General features: G+C 41.2%; 1 protein-coding gene across 3 annotated transcripts in view; it reads left to right on the forward strand.

The window, feature by feature from the left end:
- The window catches only part of STAG1 (STAG1 cohesin complex component), a 150,850-nt gene that overhangs the window by 118,511 nt on the left and 13,107 nt on the right, over positions 1–19,232 (forward strand). For all 3 annotated transcript variants that reach the window (XM_058031617.1, XM_058031615.1, XM_058031616.1), the window contains 11 exons: positions 311–414; positions 3,198–3,290; positions 3,415–3,504; positions 3,684–3,887; positions 5,104–5,174; positions 8,130–8,217; positions 9,514–9,594; positions 13,685–13,777; positions 16,347–16,521; positions 17,269–17,408; positions 17,875–17,976. In XM_058031617.1, the coding sequence (XP_057887600.1) occupies positions 311–414; positions 3,198–3,290; positions 3,415–3,504; positions 3,684–3,887; positions 5,104–5,174; positions 8,130–8,217; positions 9,514–9,594; positions 13,685–13,777; positions 16,347–16,521; positions 17,269–17,408; positions 17,875–17,976 (1,241 nt within the window). The remainder of the gene's footprint in view (positions 1–310; positions 415–3,197; positions 3,291–3,414; positions 3,505–3,683; positions 3,888–5,103; positions 5,175–8,129; positions 8,218–9,513; positions 9,595–13,684; positions 13,778–16,346; positions 16,522–17,268; positions 17,409–17,874; positions 17,977–19,232) is intronic.

Below are 19,232 nucleotides of genomic sequence, written 5' to 3' on the forward strand. Positions count from 1 at the left end.
AGTGAATTGTCTGTCACTGTTTCCCCTCTATGACCCTCCCTTATTTTGTAGATCTTCCTTATGTTCCCCTTCATTGATCCTTTTCTCCAGCCTGCATTTCTCTGGGCTGCTTTCACTTCTACCGTGTCCGTTTTTTGAGGTCATGAATGGCAAATCAAAGAGGCGGCAGGAGAGCCTCAATGAATGTGCCAGTGTGCCTTGTGTGTGGTGTGTGTGCTGCCCTGGTGCTGTGTGCTCCCCTGCTGTCCCACACTTCCCCCTGGTGCTGCCTTGCCCCCAGTGATGCCTGCTGTCCCTGTTGTCCCCGCAGCGATGTCGGACCGGCAGGAGAGCGCGCTGATCGAGCTGATGGTGTGCACCATCCGACAGGCTGCCGAGGCACATCCCCCCGTGGGCAGGGGCACCGGCAAGAGGGTGAGTGGGGCTGCCTGCTGCCACCAGAGCACGGAGGATATTTGTGACACCACTTTGGACACTCCTGCTGTAGAGTTTTTTAATTGGTGTTTGCTGTTTCATCTGAACACTTCTAAGAAAAATATTAGAAATTCTGTTTCTGGACATGTTTGTTTTTCTCTTTAATTTTGGGGATTGCATGGCCAAGTTAAGCAATATAAATTTTCAGCATAAAAGTCTTTTTTTCTTATATTTTTGGATGTTCTTTTTATCATATCTCTGCCTTATATTTGTAATGTACCCACATCATTAGCCCCTAATGTTTAACCTAGATAAGAGTAGAAAGTGTAGAGCAGGCAGAGCAGGCTGCCTCTGAGTGTCTTCCATAAAAATGAATGTGCTGCTAATATGGACATAAAATTTGCAGAAAAGTCAACAGGATCTTCATCATGAAGGTTTTAAGCACTGGAACAGGTACTGGGAGTTGGTGCCGTTTCTGTGCTTGGTTGTTTTTGAGAGCTGACTGGACAAAGCCCTGATCCTCCTAGAGTGACCCCTGGGCTGGCTCTGCTTTGAGCAGGAGGGGTGGGACTGGGACCATTCTGAATGTGTCTGTGCTTTTAGACATCCGTCCCCTTAGGCCTCTTCCATGGAGTGCCCTAAAAATTTCAGAACTTTACATTTTGGACAAATTGCCTCTTTAGCTTATTTTATGGGGACTGTTTGAGCACCAGTGGAAGGCCATTCCTAAGGCTGGACATGCAGTTTTAAACACTTCATTCTAAGTCACAGGGTCAGGGTAATAACAGGCTTTCAGCTGTGTTTTCCATAAATACAGCATCCATGTTCCAAAGCAGTCTCAGCTTTTTAAACATATTCACCTGATTTTTGGTAGTCCCCATCTTATTTAGGATAGGCAAAAGTGGAATAAACCCACATGAACAAATGGTTCTTCTTTTAGCATCCATTCTAAATAATCATAACTAGTTTGTTAAAGCCACAGATTTAATAAAGATGAAATCTGGAGTGTCTTGGCATTCTCTATTGCTAAAATAATACAGTTACTTCTGATTTTTTAATGTGCCAAAGCAGATTAGTCTCATGTCCAGAAAAAGCATCCCAGGAAAAGCTCCAAGAAGCCATCAGTTTAAACATGCTTTATGTACTTTAATTTATAAAGCACATTCTTAGGAATTCCTAATTTATTAAAACATTTCAGGATTAAGGAGGGAATCCATGAAAGCACTTACTGAAATTTACATAAGCATGTCTTATCTTTTGTTACAAAAACTGCATTGTAAGCACAAGTGTTTTGTCTCAAGCTGCAAACCTTTCTAACAGTCAAAGTGACCTTTAAATTTAAAAAAAAAAAAAAAAAGTTGGTATTTTCTGTTTGGAGCACTAAATAATGTCATTATTAACTTTCCAGGTATTTTCTCTTTCTCAAGAGATCTACACCTCAATTCACTGAAGTTCAACAAATTCCTTAGTCTTAAGTTTTCAATGTCTGTATTTGGAGCCAAAGAAAACAGATCAGTAAAACAAATTCCACTTTCTGAAGGATGATCAAAAGAGCCTGGAAGTCATGCTGGGGACACAGATCAATTCCCAGTGCCAGGGAACAGCCATATTTGGTCCCAGAACATTCTGGGCTGTCAGGGTTGGGATTCTGCCCTGGGTTTGCACTGCTCTGAGCTTGGCTGGTGCTGCCCTGGTGGGTGTGCAGGGCCTGAGGCTGCTCTGGAGCCATCTCTGCACCTTGCACTGTGCAAGTGGTGTCTTACCCTGGTCACTGATCCATTCTCCCCCCACTTCCCTGGCTGTTTTGGGTTCCTGCTGGCACAGTGCCTGGCATCCAGGCACATGCCTTGTGTCCAGCTGCTTCTCCTCCCTTGCAGAGCCATGTAGAAGTGACACTTAGCTTTTGCTTCTTTTCACTTTGACCATGTGTTGTGGGATGGTAACTGCAGGGTTCTCTGCCTTGTTCCTGGAGATTCATCCTGTCTCACAATCCCACCAATTTCTCTGAGTTGAAAGGGAGCAGATTTCTAATTAAGCACTCACCTTCTTGTGAAGTAGTTTCTCCTCTGACTTTAGCTTGTAACCCTTACTGTGCAGTCTGGCTGATTGGCTACATGTGAATCATTAGCTAACTTCAGTATTTTATTATCATTATTTGTTCTCAAAAGTATTCATTTCTTTCCTAAGCCAGGAAGCCAGATCTAGGCTTTGATAAAGCATGCTGGTTTGATTATTGTCTCTCTGTTCAAGGGGGTTTTGTTCTGAGAGCATTAGTTCTTCAGTACCTCGCTGTGAACTTGGATGCACGTTCTCACTGAGAATTCCATTCCATTTAGAGAGGAGGCCACGAATCTGCTAATGGAAATCATTGTTACAGTGTGGTTTGGTTTTGGTTTTCTTAATTATACTTCACTTTGCCCTGAGGTCTTACATTAATGCTTGGTTTAATGTGTGAAAGCCAGAGTTCAGTACAGTTGGAAGCAATAGCAAAAATTCCACTGACTGGGATTATATTTGAATTTCAATCCTAAAAAGATGTTAATGTGTGGAAACAGTGTCATACTGGGTGATACAGTATTTTCCTTTGTAATCACAGCTGCTTAGGACACACTCTTTAATCACTCTTCAACCCAAATGTGTTTTGATTTTTTTATTCCCTCCTCGTTTGATTTATTAAAAAATACACTTGTATGGGTTTTTGCTAGTAATACAATGTTTAGAAAAGTTAATGAATGCTATATGCAGAAAATGTATTTACTATAGTTATGTTTGATCACTTCCAGGTCTTGACAGCAAAAGAAAGAAAAACTCAGATAGACGACAGAAATAAATTGACTGAACATTTCATTATTGCACTTCCCATGCTGCTATCAAAGGTACTGTTTTCAACAAAATAAATCTTTCACTGGGATTTACAGCTGTCTTTAAACTTTCTCATTCTACAGTGCAGGGGTTTATTTTCACTTCCCTGTTGTCTGTTTTGTTGCCATGATGTTCCAGTATTCTGCTGATGCTGAGAAGGTTGCAAACCTCCTGCAAATCCCTCAGTACTTTGACCTGGAAATCTACAGCACAGGCAGAATGGAAAAGGTATTGTGCCTTGGGCAGGAGGTGTGGCTGCTCTCAGGTGTGAGCCCTGTTCAGCCCCACAGTGCTGTGCCTTTGTTTGGCACATGAGCAATGCAGCCTTGGCTGGGTGTTCTGGCAGTGGCTTTGCTCAGTGTCATTGTCCCATTGAGGGAGAGCTGAAGTTCTTTTCTGCTCTGCAGCATCTGGATGCCTTACTGAAGCAGATTAAGTTCGTTGTGGAAAAGCATGTGGAATCAGATGTTTTGGAAGCCTGCAGCAAAACCTACAGCATCCTCTGCAGTGAGGAATACACCATCCAGAACAGAGTTGACATAGCCCACAGCCAACTTATTGATGAATTTGTGGATCGATTCAACCATTCTGTCGAGGATCTACTGCAGGAGGTTTGTTTTCTTAAAATTGTTGAACTGCCTAAAATATGGTAGGATAGGCTACAGAAAAACATTCTTAGCAAGCCATGAAATGATCCATCTGAAGATGTAGTGCAGCACCAGCTATTTTATAATTATTTGGAGACACTTCTCCCTGTGGAAAGTCCCTTACAGTAGCCATTAAGCCTTCAAATCATTGGTCATGTAAAACAAGACTGTGGGACAATCCTGCTTCTGAAAATTCAGTTGAGTATTAAAACAGTCCACATAAGGAATTAAGTGGATGAATGGATGAAAGATGATGAAAAGTACAGAGGAAGTTGCATTTACATTAATATTTTTAGTGATTCCCATAGTCCCAGATGCATATGTAGGCAGCAAAATCAAGATTGGATTATGGTTTGAATAGAAGAGAGGATTTAAGAAAATATGTATAATGGCATGTTAAAAGAGCCCTGGAAAGAGTAAAAGATACAGGTTGGAAACCTGGAAGAATGAGAACAGCAGTAGCAAGGATTTAAAATTATGGCCTTTTGTGATACTCTTTTTTAAGTGATATTTGTTTGAATAATTTATTTTAATGAGTCTATTTCATCATTGTAAAGACATTTTAAATTTTAAAAATTGCCTACTGGTGCCTAAGTAATTATCCGGGCTGATAATGAGAGAAACACTGATTGACAATTGCATCTGAAGGCAGGAAGGTGTTTTAATTGTTAGCCTTTTAGATGGAAAAGAAATTATCAAAGTGAGATGGAGAAGAATGGTTGCAAGTGGGTTTCTTATTTTAGAAAATTGCTGGAAAAATTAGGGCTGAAATACCTTATTTTCACTTGATTCACTAAGGAAATTTGCTGTTTAGTTTACAGAAAATTCTAAAATTGTGCTGTAGCATGTTCATCAGCTAGTGATTAAAGCTGGTGGTGCAGTCCTTTTTATAAAATAAGATAGAACTCAGATTTTGGTCTTGGGAATGTTTTCTATTGCTAAAGGGTACAGGTTTGGATATTACCACAGTGATAATGCTGAATATTGTCAGATGAACTTGCTTGTTTTTTAGTGCTATGCAGTGGCTACTTAAATATTATGGAATCTACATAAAAGTCACTGGAAATTTTGGAGGTGGTTTTGATATCAGTGTAAACCCCTAAGAAGCTGCTCCTGCCTGTGCAGTAATGTACTGGGCTGAATTGCTGGATTCTCCTCATGGATTGCCTTTCATTTGCAGGGAGAAGAAGCTGATGATGATGACATATACAATGTGCTCTCCACACTGAAGAGGTTGACATCTTTTCACAAGTAGGTGGTGCCTTCCTTCACAAATTTGTGATGTTAATTTTATCCTTTCAGCAAGTATCAGCAGTGTCAGGTGTGGGGAAATGAGAAAACACATGGCCTGAGATCTGAAGTGGAGATGGAAGAGTGACTGGTGGAGTTTGTCAGTGCAAGTGTTTGGGTTGATCTGGTCCTTGCTCAGTTTGTGCCATGACCTTTGCAGATGGGATTTGCAAGTGGCACCTCCTCCCTTGTTCCCAGTGTTCTTATACCCATGAGTAAATTACTACAGGTCCTGCTCTCCCACAGGACAGAGTCAGAGCACAAGGGACACTGTGCTTTGGGCATCAGCTTAGGGAGCCTACAGGAAGCTGTTTCTCAATGCCTTTGAGCTACTTCTCCTCAAAATTATGGAATTAATTAGTAGTAGTAAAGATAATAATTAATAGTTCATGGTGAGAGCATGGAAGATGCATTTTCTTCCTACAGTTGAATTGTTGGCCAAATTTCCCTTTGTGGATTGCACAGAATCTCCCTCACCAGGCACAAATCAGCTTTTCAGGTTCCTGCTGCTCTCAGACCTATGGGCATCCTCAGCATGTGCAGAGCAACCTGGAGAACTTCACTGGAACTGTGAATTCTGGAGCACAGCACAAAGGCCTCATCTGCCCTCTAACTGCAGGAAGCACTTTCTCCTGTCAGCATGAGAGAAAGTTTCATGTGCAGGTGGCAGAGAGCCACAAATCATTTCTTCCTTATCACAGTGTGGGAGTGATGCTAAATGATGCCTTATTAGAGAAATTAGACTGTGTCAGTAGCACAGCTGCTGAAAGCCCAAGGTACAGCTTCCCTCTCTTTGTGCATCTTGAAGAAGTGAAGCAGTTTGGTGGGTGGAAAGGTCACTTCTTGGAAAAGAAACTTTTCTAAGCTGTTTTATGCCACATTTGAGAAACACCATGAAACTGGTACCTTTACTTCACCTGCCTCTTGTCTGGCAGAAATGTGCCCCAGCAGACAGGGCTGTCCATAAGAATTAAAAGAAACCTTGGATGAAATACTGGAACTTGTTTTCTGAAGTCCATGAATAGTCTGACATGGAAGGAACTAAGGGAAAATTCTGTGTTGTGTGAATTTTCTTCCTGAACCTCTGTGGAGAATTGTGTGGTGTCCAAGATCCCTTTTTAACTATGATTTTGATGGCTAAGTAGCTCAAAAGTGATAAAGAGGTACCAGAATATGCCTAACTGTAATGTGGAGGCTCTGCTTTAAGAAAGTTTCAATTGAAAGGCTGTGTGTAAATTGTACATAGTTAGAATTTTTCAGCTCTGGAGGCTGAAGAGCCCTTCCTGAGCTCAGCTGTAAGGCAGAGGGCAGGGAGCTGAGTGTCCCCAGCTGTGAGGACATGGCCCCTGTGCTGGCTGCCTGATGGGGAATTTCTGAACTGAAAAGCCAGGAATGAGACAGTTTTTCCTTTGATATTCTCTGTAGGATAATCTGTGCAGGTATCTGCCTCTGCACACCAAGGAGACTTTGCAGCTTTAATTACAGTGCTGTAATTAAGGAAGTACCACTCTGCCTTGCTGGCAACCCTGTGATTCATGGAAGCAGCATCTCTGTGCTTAATATCTCCAGTCAGAGGCAGCTCTCTGGCAGCCTCTAATTTATCCATGAAACATTTTATTTTAGTACCTCAAAGGCAATCTAAGTCCACAAAATATTTTTTACGCTTTTTACATTTTTAGTTCCAATATTTTTTTTAAGTGTTCCTGGTTTTCTCTTTGTGGATTTGAACTGGGAGTTAAGGTGCACCTTGGCTTGAATGACCCAGCCCTGGAGTGCACAGGGCACTCTGATGGCTTTCTGTGAAGCTCTTACCAGTGCCATTTTCCAGGGCTGGCTTGCTCCAGCATGGGAGGTGTTTCATGGCAGGGCCTCCAAAAGGACCTGGGCAATGCCAGTGCTGAGTTCAGCCTCTGGCCCTTTTGGACCTGGGGAGTTTTTCCTTCTGGCTGAGCAAGGCAGTTAATGGTCTGACCCAGGGCAGGCACTGGGGTGGGAGGAGTGAGCTTGGCTGGGTGATCCAGGTGCTGGGATGAGTCAGATGCAAGAGGCTGCTGCATCCAGTTGAGACTCCCAATTCAGTCTCAGTATCCCTCCTTCCAGGTGAGCACTTCAATCAGCAAGTTCTGAGTATTCTGAGCTGGCTTGCTTTTTTATTGACATATTACAAACTGTTTCAAATTATCTCAGTTTATTTCCACTGCAGAAAAATGTTTTAAATGTTAATTTACTTGCTGAGAGAGTATTTTTGTCTTTCAGGCAACCTGATGTTTTTCAGTTGCTGCTGTATTTCTCACTTCTCTATTAACCAGCCATTTCATGAGCTGTTGAGGTCTGTAAGGCTACAGCCTTACAGAGTATTTGTCCCTAATTTCATTTTTATTCCTCTCACTGATGAAATCAGGTTGGTGCAACTGAAATGTTGCCACCATCTCTGTCTCATGTCCATGTGTTATATGGTCTCACTTGAGATATTCAGGGTATTTATATCTAGTGGTCATGTGTCTTATTTTTTTCCAAATAAGACAGTAGAAAAATATACAATTTTATTTTGCTTAAAGCCATTTTTATTCAGTAGATATTGATAGAGCTTGGCTGTAGTTTCTACTGCAATGCCAGGGAAGGGTTTTCTGGAGTTCTGTCAATGTTTCCAAAAGAGGAACGATAACTTAGAGAGAGAAGCAGCAGCTATGCTTAAGTAGCCTTTATAGGTGTATGATATGGAGAGAGTTTATCTGCTCCCTAAAAAAATCCCATGTAGTAAAACATTTTTCCTGGATTATCAGAAAGCCTGACTTGTGCTTTAGCATGGAGTGAGGTGCTGTGCAGCTGCTTGGTCAGCTGTGGAAACCACCAAAGCTCTCTGGCTGGGGGTTCTGAGGAACACAATTAATCCCTCTTGATTTTCTCTCATTCCAGTGCTCATGATCTGACCAAGTGGGATCTGTTCAGTAACTGCTACAGATTGCTGAGAACTGGAATTGAACACGGAGCTATGCCAGAACAGGTACCCTTAACAGCACCTGCACTGCATCACTGGGGTGTCTGAGGTTCTAAGGAGTCTGCTTGTACAGAAATTCAAAAGTTCCATGTATGATTTCTGAGCTTCTTCCCTCACCTTTCTCATTTGGAAAGTTGGGAATAGCTGATGTTCCTGACTCTGAAAAGCAGTGCATCAATCCTGATGTTTACACTGAAACCCAACATTGTAAGCTTTGGCTGCAATTAGAATGATCACAAATTATTATTGTGCATGGAAGGTAAGATGAAAGTTTATGAAAACCAGGAAATTAGAACATCCTAGTGGAGTTCTTTTAGGGAACACATCTGGGACTTTGTTCCCTCAGAGTTCAGGTTTTTTTTGTCATGGATGAGCACAGGAGCCATCTCATATTCTCCCATGACTCCTGTTTAAACTGCAGAATTCCTACTTAAGCATTTAAACATTTTAAGTTTTTATTTTGTTTCAGTTAGAAGCCAGTTGTTTATTCTAGCTCAGTTTCATTTAGAAAAAATAAATTCTCATGAAATTCTGAATAAGAATTTTGTAGAAAGGACCCTAAGAGGAGGCATTGCCACACAGTGAGTGAAAGTCCTCTCTCTGCCCTTGCTGCTTTATGCTGGAGTTGTGCTACTGGAGAGGCAGGGCTGGCAGATAAAACCTGTCCCTGCAGCTGCCAGCCATCCTCAGTTTCTGGGTCTGACAGTGTGTGGCTCTCCAAATGCCTCCATAAGATTTTAGGGAAAGGTGCTGAAATCTGAGCTCTGCTCAGCATTTCTTCCTGCAGGCCACCCTGAGGAGTTTGGCAGTTATATCACCTCCTCTGGATTTGAGCTGTTCAGGAGACATCATGGATGCTTTATATGACCCTGGTCTTCTCCATGGGACAAGTTGTATTTTCTCCCTTTTTTTAGCAATTGGGCTACATGTTCATTTTCCAGTGGAGCAGATTTTTAATGCTGTTTAATAGTGAAACCAGGTATAGAGATATTTCAACAGATGCTTTTGATCTGAGAGATGTAGGTGTTGGGTTGTACTTCTGTCTCACTGTGACATCCCCTCCTGCATCCCAGTGCAGATTTCTGGTGTTTCCCAGACTTACACAGTATTTTTTTGCCTCTAGTAGGCTGATTTCTTACTGCACCAAGCCAACCAAGGGAAAACTTGATACCCTTGAAAATAAAAAGTGCTAAGAGCTGCTTCTGTCCTTTCAGCACAAAATGCCTGATAGATTTTCCATACACTTCCTGCTGTGCCTGCTGTTAGCAGCATGCTGAGATTCTGTGTGTTCTTGTGTTACAGATCGTTGTCCAGGCACTGCAGTGCTCCCATTACTCTATTCTATGGCAGCTGGTGAAAATCACTGAGGGCTCCCCTTCCAAAGTAAGTGGCCACTTGATCAAACAGATTTTACTGACAGACACAACTTACCTACAAAGGTGTTACACCTGATTTCTTTGTAACTTCCATTCTTGCCATCGTTTGTTGTAATTTATAACATATAAAATGTTGCTGTTCAGATTTGTTCCGTGTTTCAGGATCTATTTAACATCATGCATATGTCTAAGCAATGTAAATAGTTTTAATCAGGATTTTATAGCAGCTGATTATTATATTTTTATTGCAGGGGATAATTAACACACTTTATTGTGAGGACTGCAGTTTGCATGGCTGATAAGGAACGTTGACATGAACAGTTGTGAGCAATACTGTTGATCTGTAGACCACAGATAGCTTAATCTTGATGTGATAAGTTACTTTGCTTACTCTCTAATTACAGCCTTTATGTTGCAATAAAAATGGCAGGGCACAGGAAGTAACAACTGCTAATAAAAAGCAAATGCACACAAAGTATGGTCAGGACAAGGTGACAGGTGACTTTTCCAGGACCTTTCCTTAGCTCTTTTCTCAGTCAGAGGCCAGCATCCTGTTTTTTCAGGGCTTTTTCAAAAGTAATACATCAAATTAAAATGACATGAAAACTGAAGTAACAATGGTACTTCTCCATCAGCATCAAAAAGGTAAAGATGTTATATTGAAGTGCTACAAGACCTCCATAGGGTCACTCCAGAATGGCCATGCCAAATAGAAGTCAGTTTGGCTTTGCCCCATGAAAATCATAATTACTGTCACCTAGAGAACTCCTAGCAATTTCTTATTTGGGGTTCCAGCCTCTACAAAATGAGTTTTGTGCATGCTCAGTTCCAGCATTAGTGCCCTGCAGCTCTTCAGAGTGGCAGCAGCCTCAGCTGAGGGCAAAGAGACAACCACAGACCTGCTGTGGCTAGAGCACTTTGCTATCAAACTTTCCAGTTCACTGTGAAAATAGATCTGATCTGCACTGTATGTGGCATTTCATCCACTGGGAAATAATTTTGCCCATGGCTGGTTTATAAGTCATTATTTAGGCTTGGAAATTGGTAGACATTAAAGGGCATCTATGTCTACCTAAACTTGTATGGTTTAGGTAGGCAAAGGCATTAACAGAAGCATCTCAGAATGAAAAACATTTATTTCATGGGTATTTTGGAAGCATTCAGGCTTTTACAGCAACATTTCTGGCACAGCAGTTTAATATGTAAGTCCATGCAGGCTTCTAGGGCTACTTTGCTGTTTCTAGAATGATCTCAGGGCAGAGAGGGGTGTATAGCCTCTCTAGTAGACCAATGGATATAGCTGACAGAAGTAGAGAGGCTTTTGGACTCACAAGCCTTTCAGGTTTGAGACAAAAGCAGAAGGTTACAAAGCAAAAGACCAGCTGGAAGCAATTGCTTGGTTTCTATTTAGATACAAATGAGGTAAACTCTGTCAGGGGAGGAAAAGACCTGTAGAGGAGGGGTGAGAACAGGGAGGGGAGAGGCAGTAACAGAGTTAGGAGGAGAATTAGTGGGGAAGGAAGATAAAATATGAAAATGGAGAGAAGAGAATTTATAATATGTCATAAAACTGATCTTAAGTCTTTGTTTTTCTATATCCCATAGATTTATGAATTTTTGTTCTCAGGCTCATGTTCCAAAGATGATCTTTTAGCTTTCCCTTGAACAGTCAGGCTGAGAGATCAGAGATGCAGGGATTGATTTGTAAGAAATGTTCATCTGCTGCCAGCTGGGTCATTTGTGTGACCTCATGCTGGCAGTAGTAGCTGCTCTGTTTCACCTCATGAGGTCCCATTTAGGCAGTCAATGCACAGGATGAAGTATAGGAATGTGTTGGAGTTGTAAGTACAGGAATAAAAGATGGAAACAAGTACAAGTATCTTGGCAAGTTTTACATTTTTTGTTTCATGTGTGCTTTGCATCCATCAGGTGCACCTTTCATTGCAGGGAGTTTGCAGGTGGGATGGGGAATTCTGGCAAGGTTTCCTTCAAAGTGAATTCTTTGGCTACAGTTCAGAATTGCTTGGTAATTTTTGTATCTTGTATTGATTCTGTGGTGGAGTCATACTTGACAACCATAGGCATACACTGGGAACAGAGTCATTTTGCAATTAAGTTATTTTTTGTCTAATGTTCAAATGGCTTCCAAAATTTTAAAATTACTTCAATGGAAAAAACAAGCTTTAATTTAAAGCTGGAAAGTATCTAAAGAATTGTAGACATGAGTCTTTTGAGCACCTGGGTTTGGGTTTGGGTGGTGGCACAGACTCCAGCCATTGCTCTCAACAGCTCATTCTTGTTCCTGCCATGGAGCAGTTCAATTGCAGAGTTGTGACCTCGTGGTTTTGCCTAACAGCCAACAGAATGATAAAATGGTTTCATATCAGCTTTTCAGCTGAAGGTAGATCAGGTACTCACACCTCAAGAGCCTGGGCTGTGCACCCCAGAATGCTCAAAGACTTGGAAATCTAATTTTTTTTTTCTCATTTTCTCTGTTGAAAAAAATTCCCACTCTTCAGTAGTCTGGGGATTTCTCCAAGCTCAGAAGAGTTCCAGGTGGCTCCATTGCACTGTTCAGCTGGGCTTTCTCCTGCTGTCTGTAACTTTGCAATATGAATCTCTATCATGCTGTGCTGTCAGGAGAGAGGGTAATAAATATCATGTACCTGCTTGTTAGTCACTTTGACAGAAAGAAAAATGGGAGACACATTCATTCCCTTTTTAACCTGTATGTAGGTTTTTTCATGGGTTTTAGTTTCTCTGTTGAATTCATGGACATCTAAATGGAAGGTAATTGCAATAGAAAGTAGAAAGCAGGAAGGTGACTGTAATCCCAGTGCTTGAAGGGGTAAATCAGGTGATTGTGTAACAGGTGAACTGATAAGCCTGGCATCAGTCCTGGGTAGAATCTTGGAGTGGGAGATAGAAAACACAGTTGGTACAAGGCTGAAGGGCCAACAGCTAAGATTGGAAGAAACACATCAATTTCTTGTTGATGAGATTGCATTTTCAACTGAGAAGAAAATCAATTGAAACACCAGTGTCTCTAAGACATTAATACCACATTGCATTTTAGGTGCATGTTTGGATTTAATGTAACTCATATTCAATAGCTCAAAACAGATCCATATATTAAAGAAAAAATGTAGGTGAGCAATCCTTGCACAATGGAAGAGTTTCTGATGCATTCTGGCAGAGATCTGTTCTCTCCCAATAAAAGGGTCATTTTTATCAGTCATCTGGGAAGGCCCTGAAAATGGGGATGATATAGATCAATTAGTGAACAAAACACAATTTAAAATTTTTAAAAAGAGGCATCTTAATGCTGCCAAATGGGAGGTTTATATCCAAGTTGTGATTAGAATAGAGCAGAACTATCTTAGAGATTCTGTAATGCCATGGTAATGCAGTGGCACCATGGCTGCATCATCAGAGAAAAACTGCTCAGGAATAGGAAGGTGAGGGAGTGCACAGACCTTGAGTGTCCATATCAGCAAATCCCACTCACTCCATTGGAAGTGATGAGAAATGCATGGGAACACTCTGGGTGCTTGGGCAGTGGCAGTCCTGTGCTGTGCTTGGGCTTGGCAGTCCTGTGCTGTGCTGTGAACCAGCACAGGGAGAACATATGGACCACAAAAAGGCTCTGCAGTAAACACAGAACAACGAGAGCTCGTGGCAGGAAGCACAAGGAAAGCTAAAACCAGAACTGAGACACATGGGCTGAACAGCATCAGTAAAACATTTCTGCAAGGAAAACATTGCATGGGCACTATGTAGGTTCTTCACATTGCTTGGAGGTTGTTCTGCAGGACATTGCCTCTTGAGAGGGCTGTCCTGGGGGAAGGTCTGCAGAGCAGGGGCCAGCCATCCTGCTGTGAATTCATCTCATTTCATTTCATTTGGGGTTCTTGTTTTCTTCTTTACATCATCACTGTAAAACCAAGGCACTGTTTCATGTGTGTTCTCTTTGAGTAGCTTATTTGTTTCACAACTTTTTGTAGAATGTATTAAATCACCACCATTTCTTTATTTTGCTTCCTTCAAGAAACTTCTTACTAATTTTTATATACTTTCTTTTTTAATCTTTACTCCAGGAGGACTTGTTGGTATTGAGGAAAACTGTGAAATCCTTCCTGGCTGTCTGCCAGCAGTGTCTGTCAAATGTCAACACTCCAGTCAAAGAACAGGTAAAAGTAATGTCTGACTCTTAGAAAAGTGTGATTCTTAAATTGTAATAAAACTCAAGACAACACTACATCAAACTTAAAGTAAAATAATCTGTGCCCCTGTCTAAATAAATCTGAACAAGCAGCCCAGAAGAGCAGCTGTATTAACAGAACTTCCAAAGCACAGCTCATGACAAATTAACTTTTGATTAACAGTGAGTAAGGATTACCTGGATGCTCAGGCTCATTTCCAGCCCTCGTGACTTCAGGCATCCAACTCAGTCACCTCAGATGAAAGACTTTTTCTGCAGACACTGGATTAAAAGGCAGTAGGCATTTCTATTTAAAAGGAAATAGGCACTACTGGAGGGTGACTGAGACTTCAAATGGGCTGAATATTTTTGGGTTTTTTCCCATTGAATCAAAGGGTTTGTTGAAATAATTAAATCTGTCTCTGCAGGACACAGTAGCTGGTTTGTTAGCTGAGGTTATGTGAATACACACTGATTTATGTCAATGACATTTGTCTACAAATGGCATTTCTATCAGACCTCCCCAGATTTTGCAGAGTATAACTGATAACTGGCTGGGGTTTTTGGCCTGTGGTATTTAAAAGATAATACTTGTCAAAAGACACTTTTATTTCTTTGAAAGATAGCTCTGCTTAGCATTTACTCTCTGTTCTTCAGATTGCTAACTATAAACATTAAATGCTCAGAGATGTCAGTAGTTTATTTAGTTCTAAAAGACTTGTGTGTCATTGGCTTCCAGCTGATTTTGCTTTAGTAATTGTTTTTTAATATTCAGAGTAGTTACTCTTGGCATATTATATTAATATTGTGTAATGTGAAAATATCTTCTAGCTGCATGCAAATACCTTCCAGCTCGAGCTGGACCTGCCATCCTTCCTGCCTCAGCAAATGGCAAATGTTCCTTGGCATTCCTGCTCTGGGTTTCTTCTTGAGGTGTATTAACATGGGTTTGTTCTCTTCCTGCCAGTGGCCACAATGGTTTTTTCATTGATAATTTAAACTTTGTTTAGAAGCTCCTTTGCAGTTCCCAGTTGTGGGGAAGTTTTCAAGCCTCAGCCAGACAAACCCACGCCCAGGCAGGCCCAGAGAGAGTGAGTGTCCTGGGCAGAGTAGACTGGAGACTCCAGGGACCCATTCCAGCTGACTCTTCTATGACTTGCTTTTGTTTTCTTCCTTAAAAAGTATGTTTCTGTGAGTAGCAGGACTGCTACTTACTGCTTTTGTTTGACTGGATTTTTTTTGAGAATTATGTGCAAATTGTCTCCCTACCATACTTGATCCTTGCTCCAGATATTCTTTCCAGACAAAGTTGATGTCCATATCAAAGGAAGGAAAACTGTATGAAGTATTTAGAGAAACAAGACTGAAACATTTCAACTTTTCCATGAGTGTTTGAGGGAAATAAATATCCTGTGACTGAGCCCACTGCTGCCTTTATATTGGACAGAACTCAGCACCAGCAGTGCATTACTCATCTGCTCTTTTTTAGAGGTCTGCATTAGGAAGAGCTTCAGTTCTGTTGAGTATCAGGGGAGTTTAGAGCAGGTGAGATCATCACTGGAATGAATCATAGCCTTTGGATAAAAGGGAGAAAAATCCCAAATAGCAACATCTGTTCCTAAGGTCTCAACAGAACATAGTTTAGAATGATGTGCATCTGTTCTTGCCTGAGTGTAGCTCATTCAGATTTTATAACATACTCCCAGAAATAAGGGAGCCACTAGGAAGTTCAGCATTTACTAGGAAGTTCAGATTTTATTTTGGAAATTTTTAAAGTTTTCAGAACCTGAGGTTAAAAATAGAGAAGCTATGAATAAAAAGGCTTTAGAAATGTGCTGAATGTGATCAAATGCAGACAGCTGGCTGTGAGACACCAGCAGAAGCCATGTGGGGGCAAAACAGTTTTATTGCCATGCAGGAATGAGCCCTTGGAAGGAAGGAAGTTAATGACAGCTGCCTTCTTTCCTGTCTCAGGTAATCAGGCTATAATAGTAATGAGCATAAATCATGGACAATTCTGCCCAGATTGGCTTTTGTCTGGATTTGAAAGCTGTGCAGACAAACTTGGTTCTTTTTTTGCCAGAGCTTTTGATGAAATTCTGCAAAAATGTCCTTGCTGTGGCTGTTTGTCTGTATTTTTGGGGTCTGACAGTGACTCAGCTGGAATTTTCCCTCAGTGTTGTTCATGTTTTTACTTGTTTGATTTTTTGACTGTTTATTCAAAAGAGGTATGCTCTCTTTACTACAAATTTTGCTGCAGGCCTTGGATCAGAGGTAGACTTAGAGTTCTTTTCCTAGAGAAGAAATGGAAGTTTAATATGGGTGATGTGGGACATGGAGAAGGTAATAACCACAGCTCCTGACCTAGGAACCAAGGGCACAGCATTCCAAAGCAGAGGAAGCCATAATGGAATACTCTCACAGCACATAAACAGCTCCACCTGAGAACAGTTTAAGAAGCTGTTTAATAGTAGCAGGGGGTATCTGGAAATTAGATCAGTGGTACTTTGTTTTCCTTTCTTGACTTTTCACTGCATTCATTCTCTTGTGCCTTGCAGGCTTTCATGCTGCTCTGTGATCTCCTGATGATTTTTAGTCACCAGCTGATGACGGGAGGTCGAGAAGGGCTCCAGCCTTTGGTGTTCAATCCAGACTCAGGCCTCCAGTCAGAACTTCTCAGTTTTGTCATGGATCATGTGTTTATTGACCAAGATGATGAAAATCAAAGCATGGGTATGTTTAGCTTTTTTTTTCATACTAGACACAGAAGAAAGGAGAAAATAGAATTTTCTGATCAGTTTGTTCAGATGTTTTCGGAAGTATTCCTACTTTTTGGAAGGTCACTACTCTGAAGTTTCTTATATAAGTTGTGGAATATGCTTTTGTTATATAACAGCTATATTGAAGATTTTATTTGTGCAGTTTATTTTTCATTCACAGAGTAAAGCCTTGCATAGGGACTTAATATTTATGGCATTGCCATTCAGTGTTAATGCTTCTTACAACTGGATTTTACTTCCTGTTGTTCAGAGCATTGATTTCACATCTGAAAATCCAAGGCATGCAGAAGTACTGGTGCTTCTGATTTTTCTTTTGTTAAATATTTATAGCTTAGTCATGTTAATGGAGTCTCTGTGAAGGTTCTGTGTTTGAGAAGTTAAGCAAGAGCATTCAGCAAGAGTTCACTGTGGCTTTTCACAGGGTTCGGGAAATAAATGACTCAGTTCCATGTGGATTATATCCAGGGTCTCTTGAGAATTATGGAGAGCAGCTTTGATCAGTGGTGTGTCATGTTCCTGAACTTCCCTGGAAGTTTCCAAGAAGGCAGGACTCAAGACTTACCACCTTTCATTTTAGCTTCTTCTCCAACAACCCTTCTTTCTTCATGTTCAAGAATTGATTTTTTTCTAAGAGCTCCCCTTTGATAATGTTGTTTTAGAACTTAACAGTTACTTACAAACATTCTGATGATGCTTTCAGAGGGAGATGAAGAAGATGAAGCCAACAAAATAGAAGCTTTACATAAGAGAAGAAACCTTCTGGCTGCCTTTAGCAAGCTGATAATTTATGACATTGTGGACATGCATGCAGCAGCAGATATCTTCAAACACTATATGAAGGTACAGGCCCTGCATCCTCCTGTCCTGTTCCTTACTCCACTTTTTGGCTGTAGTGAATTCCTTTCCCCTCAATGTACAAGGAGCACACACCTCTGTGCTGGTGTCTGTTCACACCTGCTTCTTCAGGGGGTGTTGGATCAATGTCGTGTTGTTGCTTGGAATTGGCAGCCATGGGTCACCTTCATCAAGTGCTTAGTTTGGGGCAGGAAATGCTCTTTTGTAGGGTTTTCAACATGTTTGTTACAAAAGAAAATAAATACAGAAGTTCCCTACCTTATCACAGGGTTTGGTTTAAATTTTGATACTGAAATGTTGCCCCCCACTCACATAAAAAATCTGGATTTGAGCAACTGCTGCCTTTTCAAATCAAGAATTAGAAGTAATCTTTCTCTTGGGAAAACTGTAAGAAATAGTATAAGAGATTTTGATTAAAAGTTTTTGAATTTTTTTTCACATTTGTTTTTAGTACTACAATGACTACGGAGATATCATTAAGGAAACCCTGAGCAAAACCAGGCAAATAGATAAAATCCAGTGTGCAAAGACACTCATTCTCAGTTTGCAACAGGTAAGAGCATTGATTTTTTTTGTTAGAAATGCCTCACTGCAAAAAGCCCTGGCCAGGATTTCCTCTGATGCACTTTACAGGGAAGCAGAAATGCTGCATTTCCTTAGGACATTCTTTTCATTTTCCTGCTCCCCAATTCACACTGTCACTGCCCCTGTGTCTCAGTAATCTCTGTCTCCATAGGCCCACACTGGCAAGGCTTGGGCAGGTAAAAATGGAAGGGAGGGATAGAAGAGCCTTGGAGGCAGTTTGATCCAAGCTGATTCATGGCATTTGTTTATTGATCCTGAGTCAACAAGAAGAATTAGGATGGCTTTTTCTTCTTAACCTTTGCTGAAGTAATGCATCTTCCTTATACTTTGTCTAAATACTGATGAATTTTTCAAAATTCGAGCTAATTAAGTCTTCCAATACTGTTAGACATGTTTTTTCCCAGAAAAATTCTCTTTGCATCACCCATAAATTACTGCCTGGTGATGAAATCTATCAAGCAACAGCACAAAGTGCACTAAATACCACTTAGGTCCTTGAAGTACCAGCTATAGCCATTGCACAGAGAAATTACTTCTGCTAATTAGATGCTTTCAAATGAGCTGGACCTCCCCAAATCCCTTCCTAAGGGATTTGCTGTAGCAATCTGGAAGCTGAGAGAGATCTGTGCAAACCTGAGAAAAACAGATGTACTTCCAGAAGAGTCAGAGAGTGTCAAAGCAGCCCATGTCTGCAAGACTTGGAGAGGAGGAAGCAGCTGCCACAGATCAGTCAGGCTGACAAAATTCCATGAAAAATGTAATGAGAGGAGCTCTTTGCAAGAGCCTCAGTGACAAGTAGCAGCCAGTGTGGATTTGTCAAGGAGGAATCCTGTCCAATTAAGCTGCTGTCATTAATTACATGGTAACAGAGCTTGTGGAGATGAGAGAAACAGTGGCTGTAATGGAGCCTGATTTAATATCCTCACTGGCACTGTCTGCCAGGATGCTCTCAGCAACCAGTGAGAGATGGGGTGTAAATGGCAGTGCCAGGAGAGGTAGAACTGGCTGGAAAAGCATCAAGCACTTCAGTACTGTGCTGGGAGAGCCTTGGAGGCAGCAGAGCTGGGCAAAGAGGCACTGAGGCTACAGTGGAGGAGCTGCAGTTTGGATCCCCAAATTCAGAGCACCACCAGTCTGATGGGTGATGGGGGTGCTAAGAGAACAGCACGAGAATGCAGGAGCTTCTTGATGAGTTGGGAGAATGATAGATGGAATTCAGGGAGG

This window comes from Melospiza georgiana, chromosome 10 (assembly GCF_028018845.1).
Source record: "Melospiza georgiana isolate bMelGeo1 chromosome 10, bMelGeo1.pri, whole genome shotgun sequence".
Classification (NCBI taxonomy): Eukaryota; Metazoa; Chordata; class Aves; order Passeriformes; family Passerellidae; genus Melospiza; species Melospiza georgiana.